The 26198-nt window shown below is 40.3% G+C and overlaps 1 protein-coding gene across 1 annotated transcript; it reads left to right on the plus strand.

The window, feature by feature from the left end:
• Nucleotides 1–4337: 4337 nt before the first annotated feature.
• Nucleotides 4338–11564, plus strand: LOC127529845 (uncharacterized). The gene is made up of 2 exons (XM_051934853.1): nucleotides 4338–4593; nucleotides 9953–11564. Exons 1-2 carry the CDS (start codon nucleotides 4591–4593, stop codon nucleotides 10754–10756), a joined length of 807 nt encoding a protein of 268 aa, XP_051790813.1. The 5' UTR covers nucleotides 4338–4590; the 3' UTR covers nucleotides 10757–11564.
• The last annotated feature ends 14634 nt before the right edge of the window (nucleotides 11565–26198 follow it).

The raw sequence follows: 26198 nt of genomic DNA on the forward strand, positions 1-26198 counted from the left end.
AATGGTTCACGGAATGGTCAAACTATCCCAACTACCATGACTGTTTTAGCGTTATTAGAAGACATCATAAATGAAAGGATTAGAAGAGTGTGCATATATAAAGATCATACTGATTTGTTGCCCCATGATGATGACTGGCTTCTTGGTCGATTCGATTTCTAACAGAGCTGTGCGCTGAACTGGCGCCGGCTTTACAAAGGCAGACTTTGAGGAATTGTGCTCTACCTGCTCCTTTGCAAGTTCTGACCACCATCGGATTTTTAGCTACAGGAGCTGGTGACCGATCGGCTATTTCACAAACATCACTAAGTCGTTCCATGCCAGCTGTATAGGATGGGCACCTTCAGAGAATGAATTTGCTTATGTAAATAGAAAATATTTCCACTCTGTTAATCTGAAAATGACCTGAGATTCGAAAATGTGTCTCCTTAATGTTTGGCGAGATACATTAAGTGTCTCATCAATAACTGCAGCAGCTCGCTGTTCAAACTTTGTGAGCCCCGGAACTCCGCTACCTTCTCCAGTGCTGTTGACACTCAGACGGTGGGCTGAGACCCCCCTTTTCACGTCGGCTTGGATATCTGACCGTTTCTTTTTTTACTTAGGGCACTGTGGGACTTTCTGAACTTGAACGTTTGAGTGCCACTCTGCCAGTCTCCTTTTGTTGCTTAAACCACCACGTTTTTCTTTGCTTCCTTTTCACTGCGCAGGACCTCCATTCTGCATTTGCTAAAATTCTTTTTTACCTTTTGCCATTGTCTTTTAACAAGACACTGACAGGAAAGGGCTAATATTTTGATTTGCATATTCAAATATACGAAATTTTGGGAGGAGTCGCATGCGTGCGTGTTCAAATTCAGCTTGTCTAGGATTTATAAAGGAAACGTGCCTGGAACTTTTATCCATTTGCATTTTTGTGTGTACACATTGTCCGTACGCCATGTTTTAATATGAATTCTATGCAAGGCGTTATACTTGAGACCCCTGGTTACTGGGAAGGCCACTGAAGAACACTGAACTCATTGTCCTGTTCATGAAACCAGTTTGAGGTGAATTTTGCTTTGTGCCATGAAAGGATGCACATGGTCAGCAGCAATACTCAGTCAGGTCATAGTATTCAAGCGATGATGATTTGGTAATAACTGACCCAAGCAAGATATCGTTCTCGAAACCTTTTCGCCACCACGAGCAGCATGGACTGTTCACACAAGAAATGTAGGTTGCCTGGATTCATGCAGTTGATGCCAACATATGATCCTACCATCTGTGTGCCTCAGCTAATTTTAAAACCTACATATATATGTTTGGTATCATTCTTTTCAGAATTGATCAAACTTTAATGTGATGTTGTTATATTTTCAGATTCTTATTCTGTTTTTAAATTATAAACTAAAAAATATCAAGAACTCACATCCCACGAGGCGAGACTTTGTGCCAAAAGATTTAACCACGCCTGGGGCCGGAAATAAAAGACAAAGAGTAGGACAGCTGTTGTTACAGGCTTTTAAATGTTCAAAGCACCGCGCAAGATGCAGATCACGAGGCACGGCAGCAGCAGCAGCAGCAAGCCAGCAGCTGATCGAGCAAAGTGGAGGTAAAAAAAAACTATTTGTTTCCCATTGTGTCACTATTTAAGAGGGGGTGTGTTCAGCCCCCCCCTTCACAACACGAGCGGCAGAGATGCAAAGTGGCTGGCGCATAGCGCAGGCCAGGGGGGTTGGCGAGCGAAGCAAGGAGGGGGTAAGCCCATCCATCCATCCATTATCCAACCCGCTATATCCTAACTACAGGGTGATGAGGGTCTGCTGGAGCCAATCCCAGCCAACACAGGGTGCAAGGCAGGGAACAAACCGTGAGCAGGGCGTCAGCCCACCCGCAGGGGGTAAGTCCCCTAGTATAATTTAATATCTCTCTGTTATAATAAAAAAATCCTGGAACGAGACAAGACTTTTTCAGAGAGATACTTCCATGTCCCGCGAGACGAGACTTTGTGCCAAGAGATTTAACCACGCCCGGGGCCGGAAAATAAAAGATAAAGAGTAGATGACAAAGTAGAATTCAAAAATGTTGGCACGATACACATGCAAAGCAGGTTAGAGATAATGAAGGTACTAAAATTCGAAAGTCTCAAAAAAATGATAGTAAAGATCGCATTAGCGCAAACAAATGGAAATTATTACTCAGTGAAATAATGGAACAGAGAAAAGATATCAAATATATTGTTTGGATTTAAACTTTAAGTCATGGACTTGTAGATTGTCTAATTCGTGTTGCTATCTGGGAAAAGTAGTGTTTCTGCCCAATGAAGAAGCCTATCTGTGAGAATTAAAAGATTTGTTGTTTGGTGAAAGTAAAATCCACATACTCAGCACAGTAGCACGAAGCACAGGCCGGGGGGTTGGTGAGTGAAGCAAGCAGGGGGCAAAGCCCCTTAATAATATAATATAATATAATATAATATAATATAATATAATATAATATAATATAATATAATATAATATAATATAATATAATATAATATAAAGGTCTGAACATGTCTCATGGAATTACTGTCAAACTACTGGGACAAGGATCTTGATCTTTGTCCTAACTGAAAGCATATGACTGGATATATTCTAGAAATTCATTAAAAAAAAGGTAGTACCAACCTGGTGGTCCCTGACCTGTGGAAGTGTGTTTACAGCAAAGTGATCAAGAAACCAAGTGATGATAGCCACCGTAATGGCAGAAAGAAAAAGAAAAGCAGCAACATCTATTGAGTGTCAAGCAAATACCTCTTCTAAAATTTCCATGAGTGCTGTGCTCAGTGACAAGCTGTATGCTTTCATGTTGAAAACAAAAGAATGCGTTTCCAAAATAGAACTAAATGATTTCTAGAGGTATTGAAACAAGTAACTCCTTAGAAAACATGAGAAGTATCAATAGTAAAAGTGTAAGTTTAAAAAGTATTTGCATGTTAATTTCAAAGCCAAACAGAACGAAAACGTATAACACAATGAATACCTCTAATGCAAAATGAAACATAATTTTCTTTCAATTTGTTACATTTTATTATTTTTTACTATGGTGAATTACTCTCTGTAATGTAAAATAGTTAGGTGTAATATGTATATGTAACAATTCCCATGAAAATAACAGATCTGTTTAAATTGTACATCCGCTTTCCCATATGCGAGCAGAGTGGCTAGCACATAGCGCCTGCACGGGGGTTGGCGAGCGAAGTGGGCAGGGGGCAGAGCCCAATAGTATTAAATAATCCAGAAGCACTAGCTTTCCTACCATTTTAAGATGGGCTGAAATCTAGATAATCAACACAGATTTCTGTATTAATTTTTGCATTGCACCACTGGTTGGAGTGTATTTTGTAATGTATGTAGTAATAAAATGCATGCATTTGTCATCCCAACAACTGGTGCCTCAAAAACATTTGTAGTAATAAAATACATTGGAATTTCCATTTCAACAGATGGCACATCTCAGACATTTGCACTGCCTTTATAAATCCCATACCAAAACGCATATAATAAAGACATATGCAGATACTTGTTCATTTATTAAGGTGGATTTTTTTTACAGCGGGAATATGGTGCTAATTTGTATTTTATTGCATGCCTTGTTTGTAGCGATATGCTCTTGTATGTTGATGCTGGAACAAAGCAAATTTCCAATTGGGGACAACAATGTAACTAAACCCTTAATTACTTTGCTGTGTAAAACAGGTTCCCTGCTGTTAAACTCTAATAGTGTTTCACTGTGGGAAACACTTCACATATTTTTAATTGTAACTGCATATTTTACTGAAGAACTCTTTTTGCAATGACAGTGTAACATAAAAAAACTGACTAATCCAAACTCTGATTTATAACAAAGTGTGAATAGTTTGGAACTGGTGCTTCTTCCCACTCAGCAGGTTGAATAATAAGTGTGTTCATTTTGTATCATGCACTTAAAGCACCATTAATAACATGTGAATTTCTTCTTCTTCTTTTTCTCAGTTTGTGCTCAGACCAACCCAGTCCCTGTCCAGGAGTCTCGGCGCTCACTGGGGTCACCGCTCACTCCCTTGGAGTACATTGAATTATTTAAACGTCTGATTGTTAATAACAGACAGATTAGTATTTGTTCTGTACGAATGGTATATGGATGTGAAAATGAGATGATTCTGGATCTTGATAATGTTGAAAATAATAATCGTATTCCAACAGGTGAGTGTTTGAACCGCCAGGCACAGGGAAGCAGAAGATAGCCTTTTAAATAGGTGGGTGAAGGTGGGGGGGACTTCTAACTGTAAGAGAATTAGAAATGGATTATATGTGGGTAGGAAACTATGACCTGTGAAAGGGAATTCTGGCCCAGATTGTCATGTCCGCAAAGACATGACAACAGCCCACCATGATGGAGTGAACTACTTGGGGTGACTGGGTACAGACAATAAGTTCATGAAGCCAAGAGCCCCGTGTTTACATGTGACATCACCTATGCTGTGTGTCTTCCATAGGACCCATCTGCACCACAGTGAAGGATCACCCGGTCTTCCCCAATTTCTGTTCTTTTGCAACTTACCGGTGTGTGAGCGGAGCTTACTTTGAAATGGTAAGGAATTACGGCTTGTTTTAATTGTACAGTTTCACCAAAGCCAGGTTTGCTTTGTAAAAGGCATTGGAAGAGTAATCTGTGTGAGAGTTGTGTATAAAATAAAGACGAGTTGATTACCATCTCTCAATTGACCATTGTGAGTGAATCACGTGGCCTGTGTTTGGCTGTTTGCCGCTTGCACCCAGTGCTGCCAGGATAGGCCTTGGCACCTCCTGATAACGGTTAAAGTGGGCTCGCAAAATGGATGGTAGACATACTGGTTTAAATATTTTCCAGTTATAATGTGAACTACTTACATAGAGCTACTGCTTTAGACTATATACCTTTGTGTTTTCAAACAATATTACATATACATAAGGTCCATAAGTATTTGGACAGTGACACAACTTTCATAATTTTGGCGTTGCATGCCAATCATTATGCATGTGAAGTATAGATTTTCAGCTTTAATTTAAGCCATTTAGGAATGGCAGCCATTTTAATACATGGTCCCCCTATTTTTAGGGGCTCAAAGTATTTGGACAAACTAACATAATCATAAATATAATGATATATAACTGCTTTGATCAATATTTAGTTGAAAATCCTTTACAGTCAATGACTGCCTTAAGTCTGACCCCATGGCCATCTCCAAGTGTTGGGTTTCCACCCTAGTGATACTTTATACCAGTCCTTTACTGCAGCTGTCTTCAGGTGCTGCTTGGTCATTAGACTTTCTGCCATCAGTTTTGTCCTCAGCAAGTGAAATGCACGTCCAGTTGAGTTGAGGTCAGTTGATTGACTTGGCCATTGAAGAATATTCCACTAATTTGCTTTGGAAAACACTTGATTTGCTGCCACAGTGTATTTTGACTCATTGTTCGACTGTACTGTGAAGCATCATCCTCTCAGATTAACAGCATCTGGCCGAATATGAGCAGACAGTATATCTCTGTACACTCCAGAAATCATCCTGCTTCTTCTACCAACAGTCATATCACCAATAAACTCCAGTGTCCCACTTCCGTTGGCAGTCACACATGCCCATATCATAAAACTGCTTCCACCATGCTTCACAGATGATGCGGCATTCATTGGATCCGGAGCCATTCCTTCTCTTCTCAATACTCTCCTCTATCCATCATTCTGGTACATACTGATCTTAGTTTCCTTTGTCCAAAGAAAAAACTGTTCCGGCAGTGGACAGGCTTTTAAAAATGTTTTCTGGCAAAGTCTAATGTGTCCTTCCTATGCTTGAGGATTACTAGTTGTTTGCACCTTGTTGTAAGCCTTCTGTCTTTACTTTCATGATGTCTGATTGTAGACTTTTGGCAGTGATAGTGCCTACCTCTCAGAGAGTGCTCTTGGTTTGGCTAAATGTTGTGAGTTGGTTCTTCTTCACCAAAAACAGAATTCTACGATCATCCAGCACAGATGTCTTCTGTGGTTTTCCAGACCTTCTGGTGTTGCTGAGCTCACCAGTGTGTTTCTTCTCTTTCCGAATGTTCCAAATGGTTGCTTTGACCACTCCTGGGGCCTCATGTATAAACAGTGCGTATGCACAAAAATGTTGTGTAAGCCCATTTCCACGCTCAAATTGCGATGTATAAAACCTAAACTTGGCGTAAAGCCACAGACATTTTCATGGTAGCTCAAACCCTGGCATACGCAAGTTCTCGGTTTTGCAAACTGCCGGCACCCAGGGTCAAAGCAGTGCTACTGTTCCTGTGTGGTTACCCTTTCTTTTTCAGATCCACATCCCTGACGTGGCTTTATAAATACACTGAAATTAACTGCATATTGTTTATTAGTTTAATGCATCTGATTGTAATTATCCTGTAACAACATTGTTTCTCTCACTGCACCTTCTTCTTCTACTTTCAGCTGCTCCCATTAGGGGTTGCCACAGCAGATTATCTTTTTCCATATTACTCTCACTGCACCACTCGGAGCAGATGATCGGAAGGAGAATTATCGGTATACAGCAACAAGCACACGCTGCCTCAGTCATGCTGCCTATTTGAACTTCTCTCATCCGACAAACACTTCAGAGCCTTTCCTGTACTGACCTAGCGGTTCAGTAACAGTTTCATCCCAAGAGCTCTAAACGCACTCAATCAGTCCATCAAGTGCTCCTTGTAGAACTGTTTGTACTTATAAGTACAATTACCTCACTGTAAACTTGAATACAGTTAAAATATTGCACAACCTGTGCCACTTTATAAAGCACGTATTTACATATGATGACATTATCATTTTTAAGATGAAATGCAGCAAAATATGTTTATTATATTATACAGATAAAATTGGGGAATTGGGGGTTTCGTACGTTTGAAAGAGACAGTACTGCTGCAATAAATTATTTCATCAAAGGTTGCGCATGGCACAGCAAGCATTCTGCATGAGACATGAACAATCACTATGCCACTGTGTTCCCATGTTTAATAACATGCTTTAACTCCTTTCATCATGAAAATGACATCACGTATGCATCTCGTATTTGAATTATTCAGAGAGCTGTAATATTACGAATGTAATGGATTCTGTGCCCTGTCGGAGGAAGAGAAAGCCTGTTTAAGAAGCACGTAGTGACACACACAGAGTACATAAAAGATCAAATACAAAACAAAGCATTTAACATGCTACTTTAGTTACGATGGAATTTTTGAAACTAGTAAATTAAACGATTTTAAGATGAAGTTTATGATGTTCTACTTTAATGACAAAATAAACTATGTGATTAAAGTGGAAATTTAGATATTAAATTTGACATTTTGTGCTTTTTTCCCCCACTGTGTGCCTATTTTTTTTCCTCTGTACCCTAATAAGCTTTCATATGACACTCAGACGGTGGGCTACGACTCCCCTTTTCACGGCGACTTTGATATCTGACAACTTCTTTTTTATTTTGGGCACTGTACAATTCTGTGAACTTGAACTTTCGAGTTTCTCCGACACTCTGTGTCACTTGATCAACTTCCTTTTGTTGTTTATACCACTGTTTAAACCAACAAATACTAATTTTTTCCTTGCCTCCACTTGGTATTTGCTGAAATTCTTCTATTTTCCCCTGTGCTTTTGTCATTGTCTTTTTACAGAACGCTGAGCTTAAGGGCTATTTATACTGATCTGCATATTCAAAGAGGCGTAATTCTGGGAGGAGTTGGGACGGGACAGCAGGCGCGTGCACGTGCGTTACTTTTCACGCTGACCGGGATTTATGGAGAGGAAGAACATGGAACTTGGCGTTCGCACAGATTTATGCATCTGGATTTTTTTCCGCTTTTGTCCGTACGCCATGTTATAGTGCGAGTTCTACACATGGCGTTATACATGAGGCCCCTGGTGTTTCTGCTCTCTCTCTCTCGGATGGGTTTGTTTTGTTTTCTCAGCCTAATGACAGTCTGTTTTTACTTCCATGGACAGCTCTTTCTACCTCATATTGAGAGTTCACAGCAACAGCTTCCAAATGCAAATTCCACACTTGGAATCAACTCCAGACCATCTACCTGCTTAATAGTTAATGAAATCATGAGGGTCCTTCTCACACCTGGCTATGGAACAGCTTGTCAATCAATTATCCAAATACTTTTGAGCCCCTTTAAATTAGGGTGCAGGACATGTATAAAAATGGCTGTCATTCCCAAATTGTCCTCACAGGTGGCGCAGTGGTAGTGCTGCTGCTTTGAAGTAAGAAGACTGTGGAAGATTGTGGGTTCACTTCCCAGTTCCTCCCTGTGTGGATAGCGATTTGAGTACTGAGAAAAGTGCTATATGAAAGTAATGAATCATCATCAATGAATCAAGTGGCTCATACGATACTTTTTTTTACATTTTTTGAATTAATGCTGAAAGTCTATAGTTCAATCATGGAATTATTTCTTCATTTCAATTCCATTGTGGTGACATATAGAGCCAAAATTATGAAAATGGAGTCACAGTCTGTATACCTATGGACCTAACAAGTAGGATTCTAAAGCAATCCAAAGCACATAAACACTTCCAATAATGTCCACTTGAGGTGGATATCACTGCCAAACCCTGGCTAGTAATTAAGAGCGAGCACTGAATCTTAATTAAATAGAAGATTTATGCTTCACAAAAAAAATATTCTAATCACAATAAAACACAAAGGCAAATTGGAATTGCCTGCAACAAGAAGGCAATCCAAATCAAACAAGTCACAGTACAGATTCCAAAAGCTATGTCAAAACACAGAGCAAAAGGCCAAAATAATCCAGAAATTCACAAAGGCACAGAATTTATAAAATCCATGAGAACTCTCAACTCCTAAGCACATTTGAAATGAGCCACCAGGAACTGTGGGAGACCTTCTAGATACGTAGTGGAGAGGATGGTCCTTGGTAGTGTTTGGCAGGTGGCCCCACCTCTTCTGCGACTACCCACAAAACACAAGGCACACAACAAAGACAAAGGTAATAGGGGAAAATAAAAAGCAAGGAACAAGGCAATTGAACATGAAGGACATGAAACAAGGACTTGAATGCCAGTATTCTGTAGCACACTTTTATCCCATCGAATATTACTCTCAATGTTTCTATTAAAGCAATTGTCATGGTTTTAAATCTAAAACCATCTCAGAAATATAGAAATATTTTTTGCCCAAAGTAGTTTAAGTATAGGACATTCCCAGAAGGTATGACCTAGCAATGCAGGCGCTTGGTGACATTTCTGATCAGTTGGGTGCTACCTCAGGTGCATTTTGGACCATTACACATAAGCTATGAGTGAATGATGAAGAATTTTTAGTTGAGTTAAGGTGTTGTGCTTGGCACATTTACACTTCTTGATTTTGAAGATGATTGAAACAAGAGATGACATGATACCATACTTTTCTGTTCTGATACTGGACAGATTGCCATTCCAATCCAATATTTTGCCCCTTTATCGGTTACTAAACTTTTGTATCAACACAATTCGCTTAAGATGACTAGGGCTGGATTAACCCAATCGGATGCCATCTCCGTACCCCCCTATCTCCGCTGCTGCATTGTTTGGGGTACTGATAATGTAAAGGGATAAAAAGAGACGCATTTAAGCTCAGATAATCATCTCCTGCTTGTTTTCTCCTCTCACAGTAATCCTCGGATACAGTGTCCCATCACAATTTTGAGCTTGTGTGTGTTCTTTAATTTAAGTTGAATTTTCCCATTATGCCATGATCCCATCTTTGTTTTCCTATGGCATTGCACTTTCAGGGTATTTGGCATCTCCCGTTGTCACTGAATTTTCCAAGAATGCCGTGGATGGTGCAGCACCTGTGATGTCATGTGTTCAAGTTTTTACGAAAAGTACCAATGCTCAAGTCTTGTGTCTTTATCCTCTTTGTTAAACATTCACCTTCTCTATTTTATAGCGGGTTCCTTGTCCAGATGACCTCCTTCTGCTGAAATCCCCTCCTATACTTTCAGGGATATTGAATGCTGTCCACAGTAAACACCTGATATCCTCTGAAAACATGGCTCCTTCAGAAGGTCAAGTAAATGAGCACGACATATCCAATGGCCTGCACCCTCATGTAGCTGGGCTAAACTGGCAGGGCATTAAGACCTCTTCACCTCCCATGGTAAACACAAATGGGACAGCAAGTCAACTCCTGGATTTTGAGAACAGCACTTTAGAAAATCTGCATCCGTATTCCACGACGTTGGCTAATCCAGATGTTGTAAATGAGTCGAGGAAGCATTTCATAGCAGGTCCTGATGACTGGTCAGCCCAGCTCAAGATGCAACCTGGTGTCCAGCAAACAAATCTCGATGACATTCTCTTCCCTAGTGAACATCCACCACCAAATTTACAAGGGACACTCCCACTGAATTACTTAAATGAAGAAGCTGCTGAAGCAGAGGCAGCAGCTGTTGGAGATACTCCTCCCATAACAGAAGAGGAAGAAGAACCCTTGGACCTGACCTCAAACCCCAACAACACTCCATTCTTGACCACACTTGCTGCAGTCATCCCTGATCCCATGAAGGGAGATTTGGTGGATCTGATTCACAGAATGAATCAATCTGATATCAGCACACTACAAGATGAGATAACAAAGGCAGCCAATGAGGGACGGACAGATGATGTGACAAAGCTCTCCAAGCAGCTCTACCAGGTGCTCTCTCAAACAAATGGAACTGGGAAATCTGGGAACGAGAAGCAGGAAAAATAAAAAAAAGCCAAAAACACCAAAGACTATATGGTGAAAAAGATCTTGTGGTTTGGTTGCTCTTCATTTTGAGCCTCCAGAAGATTATGAAGCTCATGTGTCACTAGAACGTTCAAAGAATGGAAAGAAATATGAGCAGAAACTGAAAGGTGAGTAGTGGTTTGCCGGGAGACTGACATGACAGGTACAAATGGAACAAGATAGGCCACATTGATAAGCACAGAGAAATCAGGCATGAGCGGTGTACCTCCAATGGACTCCAATCTCATTGTACATCTCATACCACACTGCCTCATCCCCATTCCGTGATTCCAATTGTAATGTCTGTTTGCTCTTCTATTACCCATACATAGATTGGTGACCACGTGGTTAACAGGTGCGTGAATCAGCAATCACATGATGGTCAAAATGTTGATTTATCATGCTTCAGTACCTTATATGATTTAATGGACTCCTTCACGAGTTAACTCTTTTCTTGCCACAATTTATACAAGCTGCAGAACACTACATGACAGAAGAGCACATTGGGTACCAGGTAGGTAATCCTATTTAATAACCCGTTGAGGGCAAGCAATGCCTTGGTCTCCCTGTCAGAAAGGGAAGAGGCAGAGGACATGGGGTCACCATCATACGTTCTTCTAAAGGCATTAAAGGAAGAGATATCACACCCAAATCCTTCCCCTGTGCACCCAACACTTAACACATATGGCTGACACTCCTTACAACTAAAAGACAAGCAGCTGAGATTTTGATGTTGGAGTGTTCGGGTTTTGGGATTCATTTATGAATGTTTGGACCACACAAGCATAAGCTACTCCTAAAAGACACACTCCTTCAATACACTTTAGAAGGTGCAGCCATTCACTCGTAGCAACATCACCTATAAGTCTGGAAGAAGAGCAGGTAGACTTCTTCTTTTGGCTGCTCCAGCCACAGAGGATCATCTTCCCCCATATTGTCCTGTCTTCTGCATCATGCTCTGTTACACCCACCACCTGCATGTCCTCTCTCACCACATCCATAAACCTTCTCTTAGGCCTTCCTCTTTTTCTCTTGCCTGGTTGCTCTATCCTTAACATCCTTCTCCCAATATCCTCAGCATCTCTCCTCTGTACATGACCAAACCAACGCAATCTCCCCTCTCTGACTTTGTCTCCCAACCGTCCAACTTGAGCAGACCCTCTAATGTACTCATTTCTAATCCTGTCCATCCTTGTCACACCCAGTGCAAATCTTAACATCTGCTATCTCCAGCTCTGTCCCCTGCTTTCTAGTCAGTGCCACCGTCTCCAACCCATATAACATAGCTGGTCTCACTACCATCCTGTAGACCTTCCCTTTCACTCTTGCTGATACCCATCTGTCACAAATCACTCCTGACACTCTTCTCCACCCATTCCACCCTGCCTGCACTCTGTTCTTCACTCCTCTTCCACAATCCCCATGACTCTGTACTGTTGATCCCAAGTAATTAAACTCATCCACCTTCGCCAACTCTACTCCCTGCATCCTCACTATTCCACTGACCTCCCTTTCATTCACACACATTTTTTCTGTCTTGTTCATACTGACCTTCATTCCTCTCCTCTCTAGAGCATATCTCCACCTCTCCAGGGTCTCCTCAACCTGCTCCCTACTATGGCTACAGATCACAATGTCATCAGCAAACATCATAGTCCACGGGGACTCCTTTCTAATCTCATCTGTCAACCTGTCCATCACCATTGCAAATAAGAAAGGGCCAATCCCTGATGTAAGGACAAGTCATATGAATTTTAATATTTTCTTACAACAGTACCTAAACATTTATTACTACAGATAAGAAGAGCAGGTAGACATTAAACTAAAATACAAACACATTGTGTCTGGAATGGGAACACGGATATAGGGCAGGAGTTGGGGGGGGGGGGGGGATGGGGTGATTCAGCATATCACTGATTTAGAATGGGTTGACAATCTCAAATTGAAGTACAGTCAACAAAAACTGCAAAACATTGAACCTTCTTGTTATAGATCAGTAAGTCTTACCCTACTTCTTTATAAAACAATGAACATCATCTTCACAAATTACCAGGGAGGCATTTCATATAAGATCAGTATCCTAAATGTCAAAGAATTGTGTTTGTGATTTCACATTAAGCATCAGTCTGAACAGTTTGTATACCCTGCAAGTCCTAGCAGGTCCCATCCTAGCACTACTTACCTGATTATAATTGGCAGCTGAAGGAATAAAAATGTTATTCTAATTTGGGGCAAATTTTGCCTCATGGGTGCTGTTGTCACCATAAGCTGATGTCACATGGCACGACTTCTAGTCAGAGGGGATGTCAAACTTGCCTGCTGTAGATCTTGTCACCTGTGTGTGTCAGATTACAGGAGTACAAATGACGGGATATGTCAAATTAGACAACTGTGGGATGACTTTCTAATGCATTGTGAGCTTGCTGCTTTTTCTGACACCCAATAACGTGCTGTCTGACAGAGCTGGTGCCTATGTAGACACTTTATAGGTAGCCTATGGTGAGTTCAGCATAAGATCTTTGCCCTTTTTTCTTCCCAGTCTGGTTTGTGAAATGGATTATATGTGGGTAGGAAACTATGACCTGTGAAAGGGAATTCTGGCCCCGATTGTCATGTCCGCAAAGACATGACAACAGCCCACCATGATGGAGTGAACTACTTGGGGGTGACTGGGTACAGACAATAAGTTCATGAAGCCAAGAGCCCCGTGTTTACATGTGACATCACCTATGCTGTGTGTCTTCCATAGGAAGACATTGCACAGACAGCCTCACTGCTGTTTGTAAGTTCCAAATACCTGCGTGCCTTATTCCTTGTCACTGCATGATATGTATTGTATATCCAGGTGAGTGCTGTTTGGCTTTTAAGCTCTTACATGCACACAAGCAACCATATGATAGTCAAAATGTCGATACATCACCCTTCAATACCTTCTATGATTTAATCGACTCCTTTCACAGTTAACTCTGTCTCAACACACTTTATACAAGCTGCACAATATTACATGACACAAGAGCCCCTGTGAGTTAGGGGGCGAGTCGCAGACTGGTCTGACTGAATCACAGGGTATGTCACAGAGATAATGTAAATGAAGTCTGCAACTGAAAATCAGAAGAAACAGAAAAGCAATGAATAATATGACACAGCCTTCACATCCTTAATGGAACTTCATTCAGTTCTTCGGTGCTCCATTTGTCTTCACCCTTCAGCTTTTGTTCCAATTGTGAGTGCCCGTGAGTACCAGGCCTGCAACTGACAGGCACCCTTTCTAGGAATGCTTCAAAACACGAATTGTCATTAGAGAGTGTGCCACGCTATGAAAACAAATGGGCTTATTGCCAGGGGTTGTGTGCCACAGTAGTTAAAGCTTTGGACTTCAAACCTTGAGGTTGCTCCGTTTCTGTTTGGATTTCCTCTGGGTGCTCCGGTTTCCTCCCACAGTCTAAATACATGCAGGTTATGTGAACTGGAGATCCTAAATTGGCCCTAGTATGTGCTTGGTGTGTGTGTGCTTTCACCCTACGATGGACTGGCTCTCTGCCCAGGGTTTGTTCCTGCCTTGCACCTTATGCTAGCTGGGGTAGGCTCCAGCAGACCTCCACAACCCTGTTCACCCTAAGCAGGTGAGAAAATGACTGACCTTGAAGTTGCGGGTTTAAATTCTTCTACTGACACTGTATGACCATCACGTCACCTGCCTGTGCTCCAGTGTAGTAAGTTGCCTTTAGATAATGACATCAGCCAAGTAAGAACATTCACACTCCTGTATTTTTTTTTCCTATAACACTAGTGTTTAGTGTAAAGAACATCCTGTAATTTATTACAGTAGCTGTGAAATGAAAGTGGCAGAAAGGAAGAGGTAGCAGAATTAAGAAGTGGCATATGCAAAACACGGGGGGTAGCAGCATATTGGTGTGCATGAAAGGTAAGGTATAGAGGCAACATGAAAACAGAGCTTGGATCAAAGGACCAGCCTGGCAATAGCTTTTTCCATGAACACCCAGCAGGTATCACCACTTGGCACTGCTACCAGTTGATGCTTCATGCACTATGTCTTTCAATTTGTCACCACTGGTACTTGGAGGACACCTGAATATCTCCCAGTGGACACAGAACGTGTTCCTGCAGTTGATATTTTCATACGTCTACCCAGGCACAGGGATCCACACCCACACTTATTAAACTTTTCTATTCAAACTTTCAAAAACACTGGTGACACCTCATCTGGAGTTTTGTGTACAGTTTTGGTCTCTGGTTTATGAAAATGACATGGCAGCGCCGGGAAAAGTCCAGAGAAGAGCGACTAGGCTGATTCCAGGGCTATAGTGGATGAGTTATGAGGAAATATTAAAAGAGCTGAGCCTTTTCAGTTTAAGCTAAAGAATATTAAGAGGTGACATGATTGAAGTGTTTAAAATTATGAAGGGAATTAGTCCAGTGGATCGAGATGGTGGCTTTAAAATGAGTTCATCAAGAACACAGAGACACGGTCAGAAACTTGAGGGTAAATTTCGCACAAACTTTATGAAGCTTTTCTTTATACAAAGAACCATAAGCACATGAAATAAGCAACCAAGTAGTGTGGTAGACAGTAGGACTTTAGAAACCTTCAAAACTCAACTTGATGTTATTTTAGAAGAATTAATTTGTTAGGACTGGCGAGCTTTGTTGGGCTTAATGGCCTGTTCTCATCTACATTGTTCTAATGTTCACACTAACTTTTACCAGCTTACCCTCTTTCCCTAAATGTTGTAGCTCAGGTGTTAGAAGATACTGCATGTTATAATAAAATCCAGCACCACTTTATAAAGTGTAATTTTATTCACAGAGCTCATCCAATGAGTCAGGATCTCCCCAGTAACAATGCACAGTGCTCAGGTACATCCTCTCATGTGATGGGACTGACCTGAATGTAGCAGTGTATTTGTAGGGGCTCCTTTATTACACTCCTCATTTTTGGACAGTCTTCTTGAGATGTTCCACCTTGAGCTTCCTGATATGTGAGACAACTATATTTCTCTTTCATGGAAGGCCCATTGTTGGGACTTGAAGTTGCTTGAATCTCTACTTTGTGGTAAGCAAGTAGCTTAACCCACAGAACTAAGGGAACACTCTTTTTGTTCAAGGGCCTTTGTTGTCACCACTGTGGTACTAGTCATGACTTTTTACCTTCATTATTTGCATAGTGTATTCTCAGGTTGTTCTCCATATTGCCATGGAGGATCCAACCTCTGCTTGACTCTGAATCTGATCACATGGGTACATCTAGACCTGGGAAAAGGGGGCTGTTGGCATTGGCTTCTACTTGGTAAATTAGTGTTTTATTAATTTGTTTCTTGCTTGTAGTTCAAATATTGATTAATAAATAAAGTATTATCCTAAAGACAAAATGAGTATTTGTTATGGCATTCAAAATTGGGCTATCCTATGGGTAGATGGATAACGGGAATGAGTATAACGGCCATCTACACACTGAAAACAACACCTGCTTGCCAACAAAGGGACTCCAAATGAAAGGATAAGCGGGGGACTTGAAAGTGTTATAAAAAAAATATACCACAAATTCACAAAATGTTCAGTTCACGGAAGTATTTAGACCCTTTGCTGTGTGGCACTCCAGATTAATTAATAATAATAATACATACTGTATATAATTATAATATTTAATAGATTGTGTTGAGGTGCATCCTGTTTGCTTTAATTCTCCTTGAGATGTTTCTTGAACTTGATTGAAGTCCACCAGTGGAAAATTGAATTGTTTTGACATAGTTTAGAGAAGCACACGTGTACCTATGTACAGTATAGAAGGTCCTACAACTCACACTGCATGTCAGGAGAAAAACCAAGCCATGAAGTCCAAGCAACTCTTGGTGGACCTCCATGATAAAACTCTGGCAACAACATAGATCAGAGCAAGGGGGAATAAAAATTTCTAAATATTTGTGTGTTCACAGTTGCCTGAATGACTGTGAAATTCGAGGAGTTTGGAACAACCAGGACACTTCCTAGAATTGCCCTTCTGGAAAAATTTTTATTAACTGGGCAAGAAGGGCCCTGGTCAGGGAGGTGACCCTGAACCCAATGGTCACTCCAACAGAGCTTCAGAAGTCCTATGCGATGATCAAAGAACCTGTCAGGAGGACGACCATCTCAGCAGCACTTAGGAGTTAATCAGGAGTTTATGATAGAGTGGCTAGATGGAAACCACTTCGGAGTAAAAGACATGTGGCAGTTTATAGAACTGTGACAGCACAACTGACAAGATTCTCTGGTCTGATGTGACAAAAATGTTACTCTTTTCAGGTTCCTACTTTCTCAGAAATCTCATATCTCATCTGTAAGTCTAAGCCATCTACCTGTCAACTGGATCCCTATCCCACAGTTCTGGTTAAAGCCTGCGTCCCTTCTCTAGTACCCCTTATTTCTGCTATAATCCACTCTTCTCTCATTACTGGTACCGTTCCTTCATCTCTTAAAACTGCTGCAATAACCCCAATTCTGAAAAAACCTGGTGCCGATTCAACTAATTTCAGTAATTTTTGTCCTATTTCTAATCTACCTTTATTCCCCAAATTCTTGAAAAAATAGTGGCTATTCAGCTTCATTCTCATTTATCTCAAAATAATCTGTATGAACAGTTCCAGTCTGGTTTTTGCCCCTCCATAGCACAGAAACGGCACTTATCAAAATTACTAATGACCTCCTTATGGCAGCTGATTCTGGTTTAATTACTATTGTCATCCTTCTCGATCGGAGTGCGGCATTTGACACTATTTGTTACACCACTCTTCTCAATAGATTATCTTCGATTGGCATTACCCACACTCCACTAGATTGGTTCAGATCCTACCTCTCAGGCCGCACTCAGTTTTGATTCAGATCCTACCTCTCAGGCCGCACTCAGTTTGTTCAGCTTAATACTTTTACATCCCAACCCACCGCTGTTACTTCAGGTGGGCTCTGTCCTGGGGCCCCTTCTTTTCATTATTTACCTCCTTCCCCTTGGTAATGTCTTTCGTAAATATAACATTAGCTTCCACCGTTATGCTGATGACACCCAGCTCTACTCACTAGCAAACCTACCTTTTCCTTTCCACTCTCATCACTTACTGACTGCATAGCAGAAATCAAATCTTGGTTTTCTTCAGATTTTCTTAAATTAAATTAATGACAAAATTGAGGTTCTCCTCATTGGTACAAAATCAACATTATCTAAAACTGATCATTTTTCATTTGTTATTGATGATTCCTCCGTTTCCCATTCCCCACAGATTAAGAGTCTGGACGTCATCCTTGACAGTACTTTATCCTTTCAGTCCCACATCAATAACATCTCCCGATCTGCATATTTCCACCTGCGTAACGTTAATCGTATTCGCCTCTCCCTCACTCCCCACACCCCTGCTATCCTTGTTCATAGCCTTGCTGCTTCTCGTCTGGATTATTGCAATTCCCTTTTCTTTGGTCTTTCTCGCAAATCTCTTTATAAGCTTCAACTGGTCCAGAATTCAGCTGCCCACATCATTACTAGAACCCCCTCTATTCACTATATCATTCCCATCTTGCAGCAGCTTCACTGGCTTCCAGTTAAGTTTCGTATTGACTTCAAAATTCTTCTGTTAACTTTTAAGGCTATCCACAACCTTGCACCTCCATATTTGTCCGACCTCCTCCATGTTAGATCCTCTTCTTCTATCCACTTGAATGTCCCATTTAACCACCATGGGGAGCAGAGCATTCAGTTGCTCTGCTCCCCCGCTCAGGTACTCATTACCTTCCGAGCTTAGAAATATTGATTCATTCTCACTTCTGAAATTTAAACTTAAAACTCATCTATTTAAGACTGCTTTTTCTCTTTGACTATAATTGCTCTGTCTGATTTTCATTTTTGTATTTTTAGTTTTGTTTATAATTATAATATGTGTTTTGTCTATTGTTCGGTGTCCTTGAGAGTTTAGAAAGGCACCTATGAATAAATAAAATGTATTATTATTATAAATTGAACTCTTGCTAGCACTATGTCTGCTGAAAATCAGGCAGTGCTCATTACTTGCCTAATATTACCGCTATGGTGAAGCATGATGGTGGCAGCATTATGTAAAGGGGGTGTTTCTCAGCAGCAGGAATTGGGGGACTAGTCAGAATTTAGGGAAGGATGAATGCAGTGAAAAACAGAGAGGGCCTTTGAATAAACCTCCTCCAAGGTTCAAGTGATCTCAGACTGGGCACGCAGTTCATATTTCAGCACAACAATGACCCGAAGCATACAGCCAAGACAGCACGGTAGAGGCTCCAGGACATGTTTGTGACAGTTGTTGAGTGGCCCAGCCAATGCCCAGATTTAAATCCTATAGAATATCTGTGGAGAGACCTGAAGATGGCAGTTTACGGACTCTGTCCATGCAGTTTAATGGAGCTTGAGTGAATCTTCCTGGAAGAACAGCATAAGCTACCGAATCCAGGTGTGCAAAGCTTTTAGAGATTTACCCAAGAGGAATTGAAGCCATAATTACTGACAACAGAGCTTCTACAAAGTGCTGAAATAAAGGTCTGAATACTTACATGAATGAGAGAATTCAGTTTTTGATTTTTAATAAATTTGCACACCTTTCTAAAAACACTTTGTCATTCCGGATTATTGAGTGCAGATTGGTGGGCAAATGTGGCAAATTCATCCATGCTCTCTTCGTTCACCAACCCCAGTGCGGACGCTATGTGCTAGCCACTTCGCATATGAGAAAGCGGATGTACAATTAAAACAGATTTGTTATTTTCATGGGAATTGTAAAATACTTAGGTCTATTATGCATATGTAACATTACAGCGAGTAACTAACTATAGTAAAAAATAATAAAATGTAATAAATTCAAATAAAATTAGGTTTCGTATTGCATTAGAGGTATTCGTTGCATTATACATTTTTGTTCTGTTTGGTTTTGAAATTTTGAAACATGCAAATACTTTTTGAACTTACACTTTTACTGTCGATATGTCTCATGTTTTCTAAGTAGTTACTTCTTTCACTACCTCTAGAAATCCATCCATCCATTATCCATCCCGCTATATCCTAACTACAGGGTCATGAGGGTCTGCTGGAGCCAGTCCCAGCCAACACAGGATGCAAGGTAGGAAACAAACCCCGGGCAGGGTGCCAGCCCACCACAGGGCACACACACACCAAGGGACAATTTTAGGATCGCCAATGCACCTAACCTGCATGTCTTTGGACTGTGGGAGGAAACCCATGCAGACATGGGGAGAACATGCAGACTCCACACAGAGAGGACCCGGGAAGCGAACCCGGGTCTCCTAATTGTGAGGCAGCAGCGCTACCCACTGCACCACTGTGCCGCCACCTCTAGAAATCATTTAGTGGTATTTTGGAAACGCATTCTTTTGTTTTCAACATGTTTTTATAGTTTTTCTTTTAATAAACTAGGGGGCTTTGCCCCCTGCTCGCTTCGTTTGCCAACCCCCCCAGCCTGCACTACATGCCAGCCACTTTGTGTCTCTGCCACTCGCATATGTGGATATCACTTTCACCAAACAACAAATCTTTTAATTCTTGCAGATACGCCTCTTCATTGGGAAGAAACACTACTTTTCCCTGATGGCAACACGAATTAGACGATCTACAAGTCTCCAACTTAAAGTTTAAATCCAAACAATATATTCAAACTCTTTTCGCTGTTTTGTTATTTCACCAAGTAATAATTTCTGTTTCTTTGCGCTAATGCGATTGTTACCATCATTTTTTTTTTGAGACTTTCAAAAATTAGTACTTTCGTTATCTCTAACTTGCCCTGCATGTGTATTGTGCCAACGTTTTGGAACCTCTTTATGATGTTCTACTTTGTCATCTACTCTTTGTCTTTTATTTCCGGCCCCAGGTGTGGTTAAATCTCTTGGCACAAAGTCTCGTCTTGCAGGACATGAAAGTATCTCTCTGAAACAGTCACGTCTCATCCAGGATAAAAAATTTCGTCTCGTCTCAGGACTTTTTTTTATCATAATAGAGAGATTACAGAGTTTTCACACCTCATATTTCTATTGGTAAAGCATTCTACTTTGGAATGACAGACATTGGCCAAAGTAATCAGGCCTTGCCCATGTGGTGATATCAGATGTTGATGAGCGACAGTTCTTGATGCTGTGCAGTTTGAGGGATCGAAGATCACAGGTGTTCAGCTTAGGCTTGCACCTTTGCCCTTTAAGCACTGAACATTCCTCCAGATTCCTTGAATCTTTTAATGATATTATGCACTGTATAGGGAGAAATATGGAAAACCCTTCTAACCTTTCTTTGATGAATATTACTTTTAAACATTTCAATACATTTCTCATGCATTTGTTGACCAACTAGAGATCCCCAGTCCATCTTTGCTCCTCAAAGACTCAGCCTTTTCTGCATACTGCATTTGTACCAAATCATGGTTACTATCACGTGTTGACATCGCCCATTTGAAATCACATCATTTTACCTCATCACTGGCCATAATTTGCCATTGTCCCATTTTTTTTTTAATGTGTTGCAGGCCTGAAATGCAGGAATGGGAGAATATTGACAAATAAAAATGAAGCTGACCAGACAAAACAAGAAATATCTTGGGTTCATACTGTCAGCATTGAGATAAAAATCAAAGTAAATTTAAGAATCATTGTGTGTTTTCTTTGTTGTTTTTTTTTTCTGTTGTTTGTATTTTCCATACCATTCCATTGTTTTCTGACTTTGGGTTGTAGATTAAATCCATAACAGGCTCCACAAATAAATAACAGATTACTGAAATGCAAATGGGTTACCGATTTTAAAAGGAGTCTTTCTACATAACACGGTTACAGTTGGGTCTTCTTTATCCATTAGTATCCTGCTAGGTTTCCTACTATACTTCAAAGATTTCTGTATTGTCCACATAATAGGAACCTTTTCAAAGCCAAAGAACTAACTTCATGTACAGAAACCTACTCCCAGAATAAAAAGCTCTTTGCCACACAATGGTTCTACCGGGTATTACATGGTAGAGTATAGTGCTACTGTAGTACCTGCAGTATTTTTACAAGTGATAGGTGTGCATACATTGGTATGCATTAGGTACTGATTTCACATTTAAAACAAAATGTCATGGCACATTCGATTAAATACTGTACGCACTAGTGATAGCTAAGAGCTTATATTCTACTAGTCATTTAGCACGTTACAATAACAGGCGCTAGAACAGTAGTGCATAAACATTAGTAGGAACAGTCTATATTAAATGGCAAAGAACCGTATATTTTCTGTTAAAGTAATACTGGCTTGTATGTGGCTGTAATATGCGTCACTGTATTGTGTGCCTTTAATTTTCTTTCACAGTAATACGTCTCTCCAGCAAGTATTTTAATCTGTGCTGGCGTGCAGCTGATTATTGTATGTATGGCGTCTCCCCAGCATCGGATTTTATGTGCGCGAAAATAAATCTACTTTTAAAAGTCATCCTATTGTAATATCATGAAAATTCGTATATTTAGGAAACACTTTACACTTTTACTACAAGTTTGTTAATCGCAAATCTGACATCCTCAGAGTGAACACTTGCACAACAACAAACACTAATCCCACCTCTTTGGGGAAGCTGGTCTCCGCGTCTCAGTATCCGATTGGATTTTTCGTGCGTTATGTTTTAGGTCTTACCTCATTTATCGAAATCCGATTGGATCGGCCGCACAATTTTTTATAGGTCCCACCCTCTCTGTCTTGTGTGACGCGTCAGCCGGCCTTTGAAGCATCGCACTGGGCCTCGCGCACACGCACTTCACCAGAAGACACACACACACGGACACATGGACGCACACAGGGATTTTATTAAAGAGGATATGTGAAATATGGATCATTTTGGAAAAATCCAAAGAAATAGCTTCACAAATGTAGCCTATGTAAGATCTGTGAGGTTTTGGAGCATTCTCGGACAATCCAGATAAATGTCTACATTTGGAGAATAAATCACACAACACAGAACTTTAAAACCACTACTTAAGCCGATAGGTGTGGTTCCTGGCTTGTGCTGTCAGAGGACAGTGTGGCATTCAAGTTGCCTCTAACTGCATGTGTGGGCAAAAAAAGAACGAAGCAGCAGCAGAAGCCATGAATGGCTGAGGAAGGAGGTAGCAAGTCCAGCAACTGAAGTAAACCACCTGTCCTTTTCAGGAACAAGTACTACCAGATTTTGGCAGTCTGATAAATGCCAACCTCCACATCCTGTTGTTAAAATTGAGTGGTGCGTATATATTGTAAGTGCGGATGGCTAAATCAATTAACTCGAGTATGAGTCGGAGCATTTTGCCAAAGGAGAACTCCAGAAGTGTATTAGCGTATGTAAATGCGGATTTTTAAGAAACCAGGTTTTTGCCTTAACCAGACTACTCACCTTATCGCGGATATTTGTGCGCATGTCCACGCACTGACTCTCTCAACGACAACAACAACATTTATTTATATGAAATGTTTTCATACAAACAATGTAGCTCAAAGTGCTTCACAAAATGAAATAAAAGGAAGTTAATATAAAACATGAAATAAGTGTAGGCAATATATCATAACAAAGGAAAGGGAGAAAAAAAAAACAATCTGCAGGGGTTCCAAAGCCAAAAGACCACCTAGCCCCTACTGGGCATTCTACCTAGCATGGAAGTTCTAAATCAGTCCTTGTGGTTTTCAGGCTTCAGAATTGAAGAGTTTGATGATGGTGGAAATGTGGACATATGGGTCACCCACCATTCAATCGTAAACAACATGGTACCTTGATCAGGTCATGGTGATCACCACCACAGAAGAAGAACGGAAAAAGAGAGCAGAGAAGAGTAGAGATTAGTATGGAATTGCAGAAACCTGAGGAAAATGATCATTTAGTGCCAGTATAGACTAATAGGGATACAACAATGAAAAAGCCATGTTAAAATAACGGGGTTTTAGCAGTTTTTGAAATTGTTCTACAGTATTAGTCCGGCTAATTTCTATTGGTAAAGTATTCCCAATTTTATAGTAGGTGCATAACAGCAAAAAGCCGCCTCTCCAGACTCATTCATCCTGCTCGGTTCCAAAGTATTTGCGTCAGTTAAAAAACGTCAGCGCCACACCCGCATGAACAACCACAAATAGTTTCTCTTGTTCAAAAAGCCTGCCATTGCATTAATTGGTTAGATCAGTGGTTTCACATTCCGAAGCTAATGAAGCGAGAAAGTGATTCAAACTTAGCGTAATGTATTTGACTCCATGACTAAGAACAAAACTCTCGGTGACCGTGGCTCTTATACTTTCTGAAACCTTCTGCTTATGTCAGTTAATGAGCTCCGAGACATATAAATCGGAATGGACGCATGTGTTCACTAAAGCGTTGAATTGGATTTAAACAAACTTAATGGAGGACATCTTTTGCTTCAGTTTGCTTTTCTGTTTCCCATTCACCTGTTCATTTTCATAATTCCTTTATTATAAAAATATTAGGTATTTCATAGTGTCAGTTTTGTTCGTGATGCTGCTTTTTGTCGAAGCTGTTTCATTTGTAAAGCACTTTTAGGATACATAGGCCTATACTGTTGAACAATACCCAGACAGCACATGTCGAATATCCTTCGCGTAGCCCTAGAGAACAACCCAAGTTGCTAGCAAAGAAGAGACAATTAGTTTGCTAGTGTAAAAAAAGTGTCATAAATCACCTTTAAATAAAATACAAAACCCGCGGCATTCAAGAAAAAAAAAGGCTTTCATTTTCTTTCCAGCTGTACAAGGGTGTTGGGATGCAAAATATGATTGTCATGTATAAAAAAACATTATTTTAGACTAAATCAACTGCGTTTCGAGACATGGAAATATACAGTGGCCATATGTTAATTTTGAGTAAGACCGACATAAAATATGCGAGTAATAATAGTCACCAGGGCAGATTACGCCTTTGTTAAAAGAAAATAATTGAATGGCTTTGTTTCATCATTAAATAATGGTGTTAATGTGACATTTGGGAGATTTTTGTCAAAGAAACTAGAAAAAGATACAGAACACCAGCAAACATGATTTTTTAAAACTGAATAACTTTAAATCGTAAACATCCCTCTGCAAATATCTTTCGGGTCCCTTCCACGGTTGGTTCTTGTCCAGCGCTATAGCGGTCAGGTCCCGTGAACTCTGCGGATACTGAAAAGGATGGTTGGGTAGTTGGATGGAAAATAAAATTAAAATTATATTATTAAATGATTTTCCAAATAGGCCACTATGATGAATACATGGAAGGGTGCCGACTTTGCTTAAACGACTGTGCGACGCTGAATTGGATTTAGCGGGTCTGAAACAATTTGTTTATAGATTTATAGATTTTTTTTTTCCGTCGATAACAAATCCTCACCTTGTGTTACGAATCAATGACGGAAACAAAGTGCATAACTACTTTTTATTATATGGTTAATTGATGTTTTCTTTTAGTTTCCCAATCTGACCTTTAAGAAGGTCTCTCATTCTTACCTGTTACGAGAAAACAGGCATGAAATCGCACGACACTAAAAACAAGTTCGTGGAAATTCTAAACTGAAAAAAAAAATTCCTCGAATCCTCATTACATTTTCGATGTTTAATTGCATTGAGTGCAATCTTAAAAACTGCTGATAATTTCGTTCGAATAATTTATTGAATATTTAACCATTGTAACCCTTCCTTAAATACATTTTCTTCTTATACATCAACCACTAAAACCTGTTTAATGTGTATCTTAAAGCTATCCAAGATAACAGTATAAATCAGAGCTCACGAATCCGGAACGAGATGTATGGCCTGTAGGCGCCGAAAGACTCCCATCGAAAATTATTATAAACAAAGGGACCAAAGCGGTTCTTTAGAGCGATGGAATTGGAAAAACCGTTTTTGGTTACCGAAAGAGCCATTGGCATGTAGGTTCCATGGAAAGAAAGATGCTTTATTTCATTAGGTCCATATGCTCCGTAAACAACCACGAGTGACAGAAGATGTGTGAAATCCCAATGGCTTCATGACTATAAAACGCCTCTTGTCGCCTACAATAACAGTCTAAGTTCAGAAGTTCTTCATCTGTTACTATCTTGCTGGGTTGCCAACTGTACTTAAGATTTTTTGTTTTAGGAATAGTCCAAAGAACCAATTTCAAACGCAACGAACCCCAATCTCAGAATGAAATGGTTCATAATCAAGCAATGGTTCTTCTACACAACCACTTAAGTGTCGTTACAGAACTGTTATTTTTAGGTTTACACTACTGGAGTTATCACTAAATCCATCAGGCGACAAATCTTCTACAACTAGCAAGGGGCGATTAGCGCGGCATCATTGTCCTCCTCATCGATAGCACGGGTAACAAGATTTAACATTTTTTGTTACATAAATCAATAGCTGAATTTCGAATATTTCAGACCAACGGTCGGTTGCTCG

The sequence above is a fragment of the Erpetoichthys calabaricus genome, chromosome 12 (assembly GCF_900747795.2).
Source record: "Erpetoichthys calabaricus chromosome 12, fErpCal1.3, whole genome shotgun sequence".
Classification (NCBI taxonomy): Eukaryota; Metazoa; Chordata; class Cladistia; order Polypteriformes; family Polypteridae; genus Erpetoichthys; species Erpetoichthys calabaricus.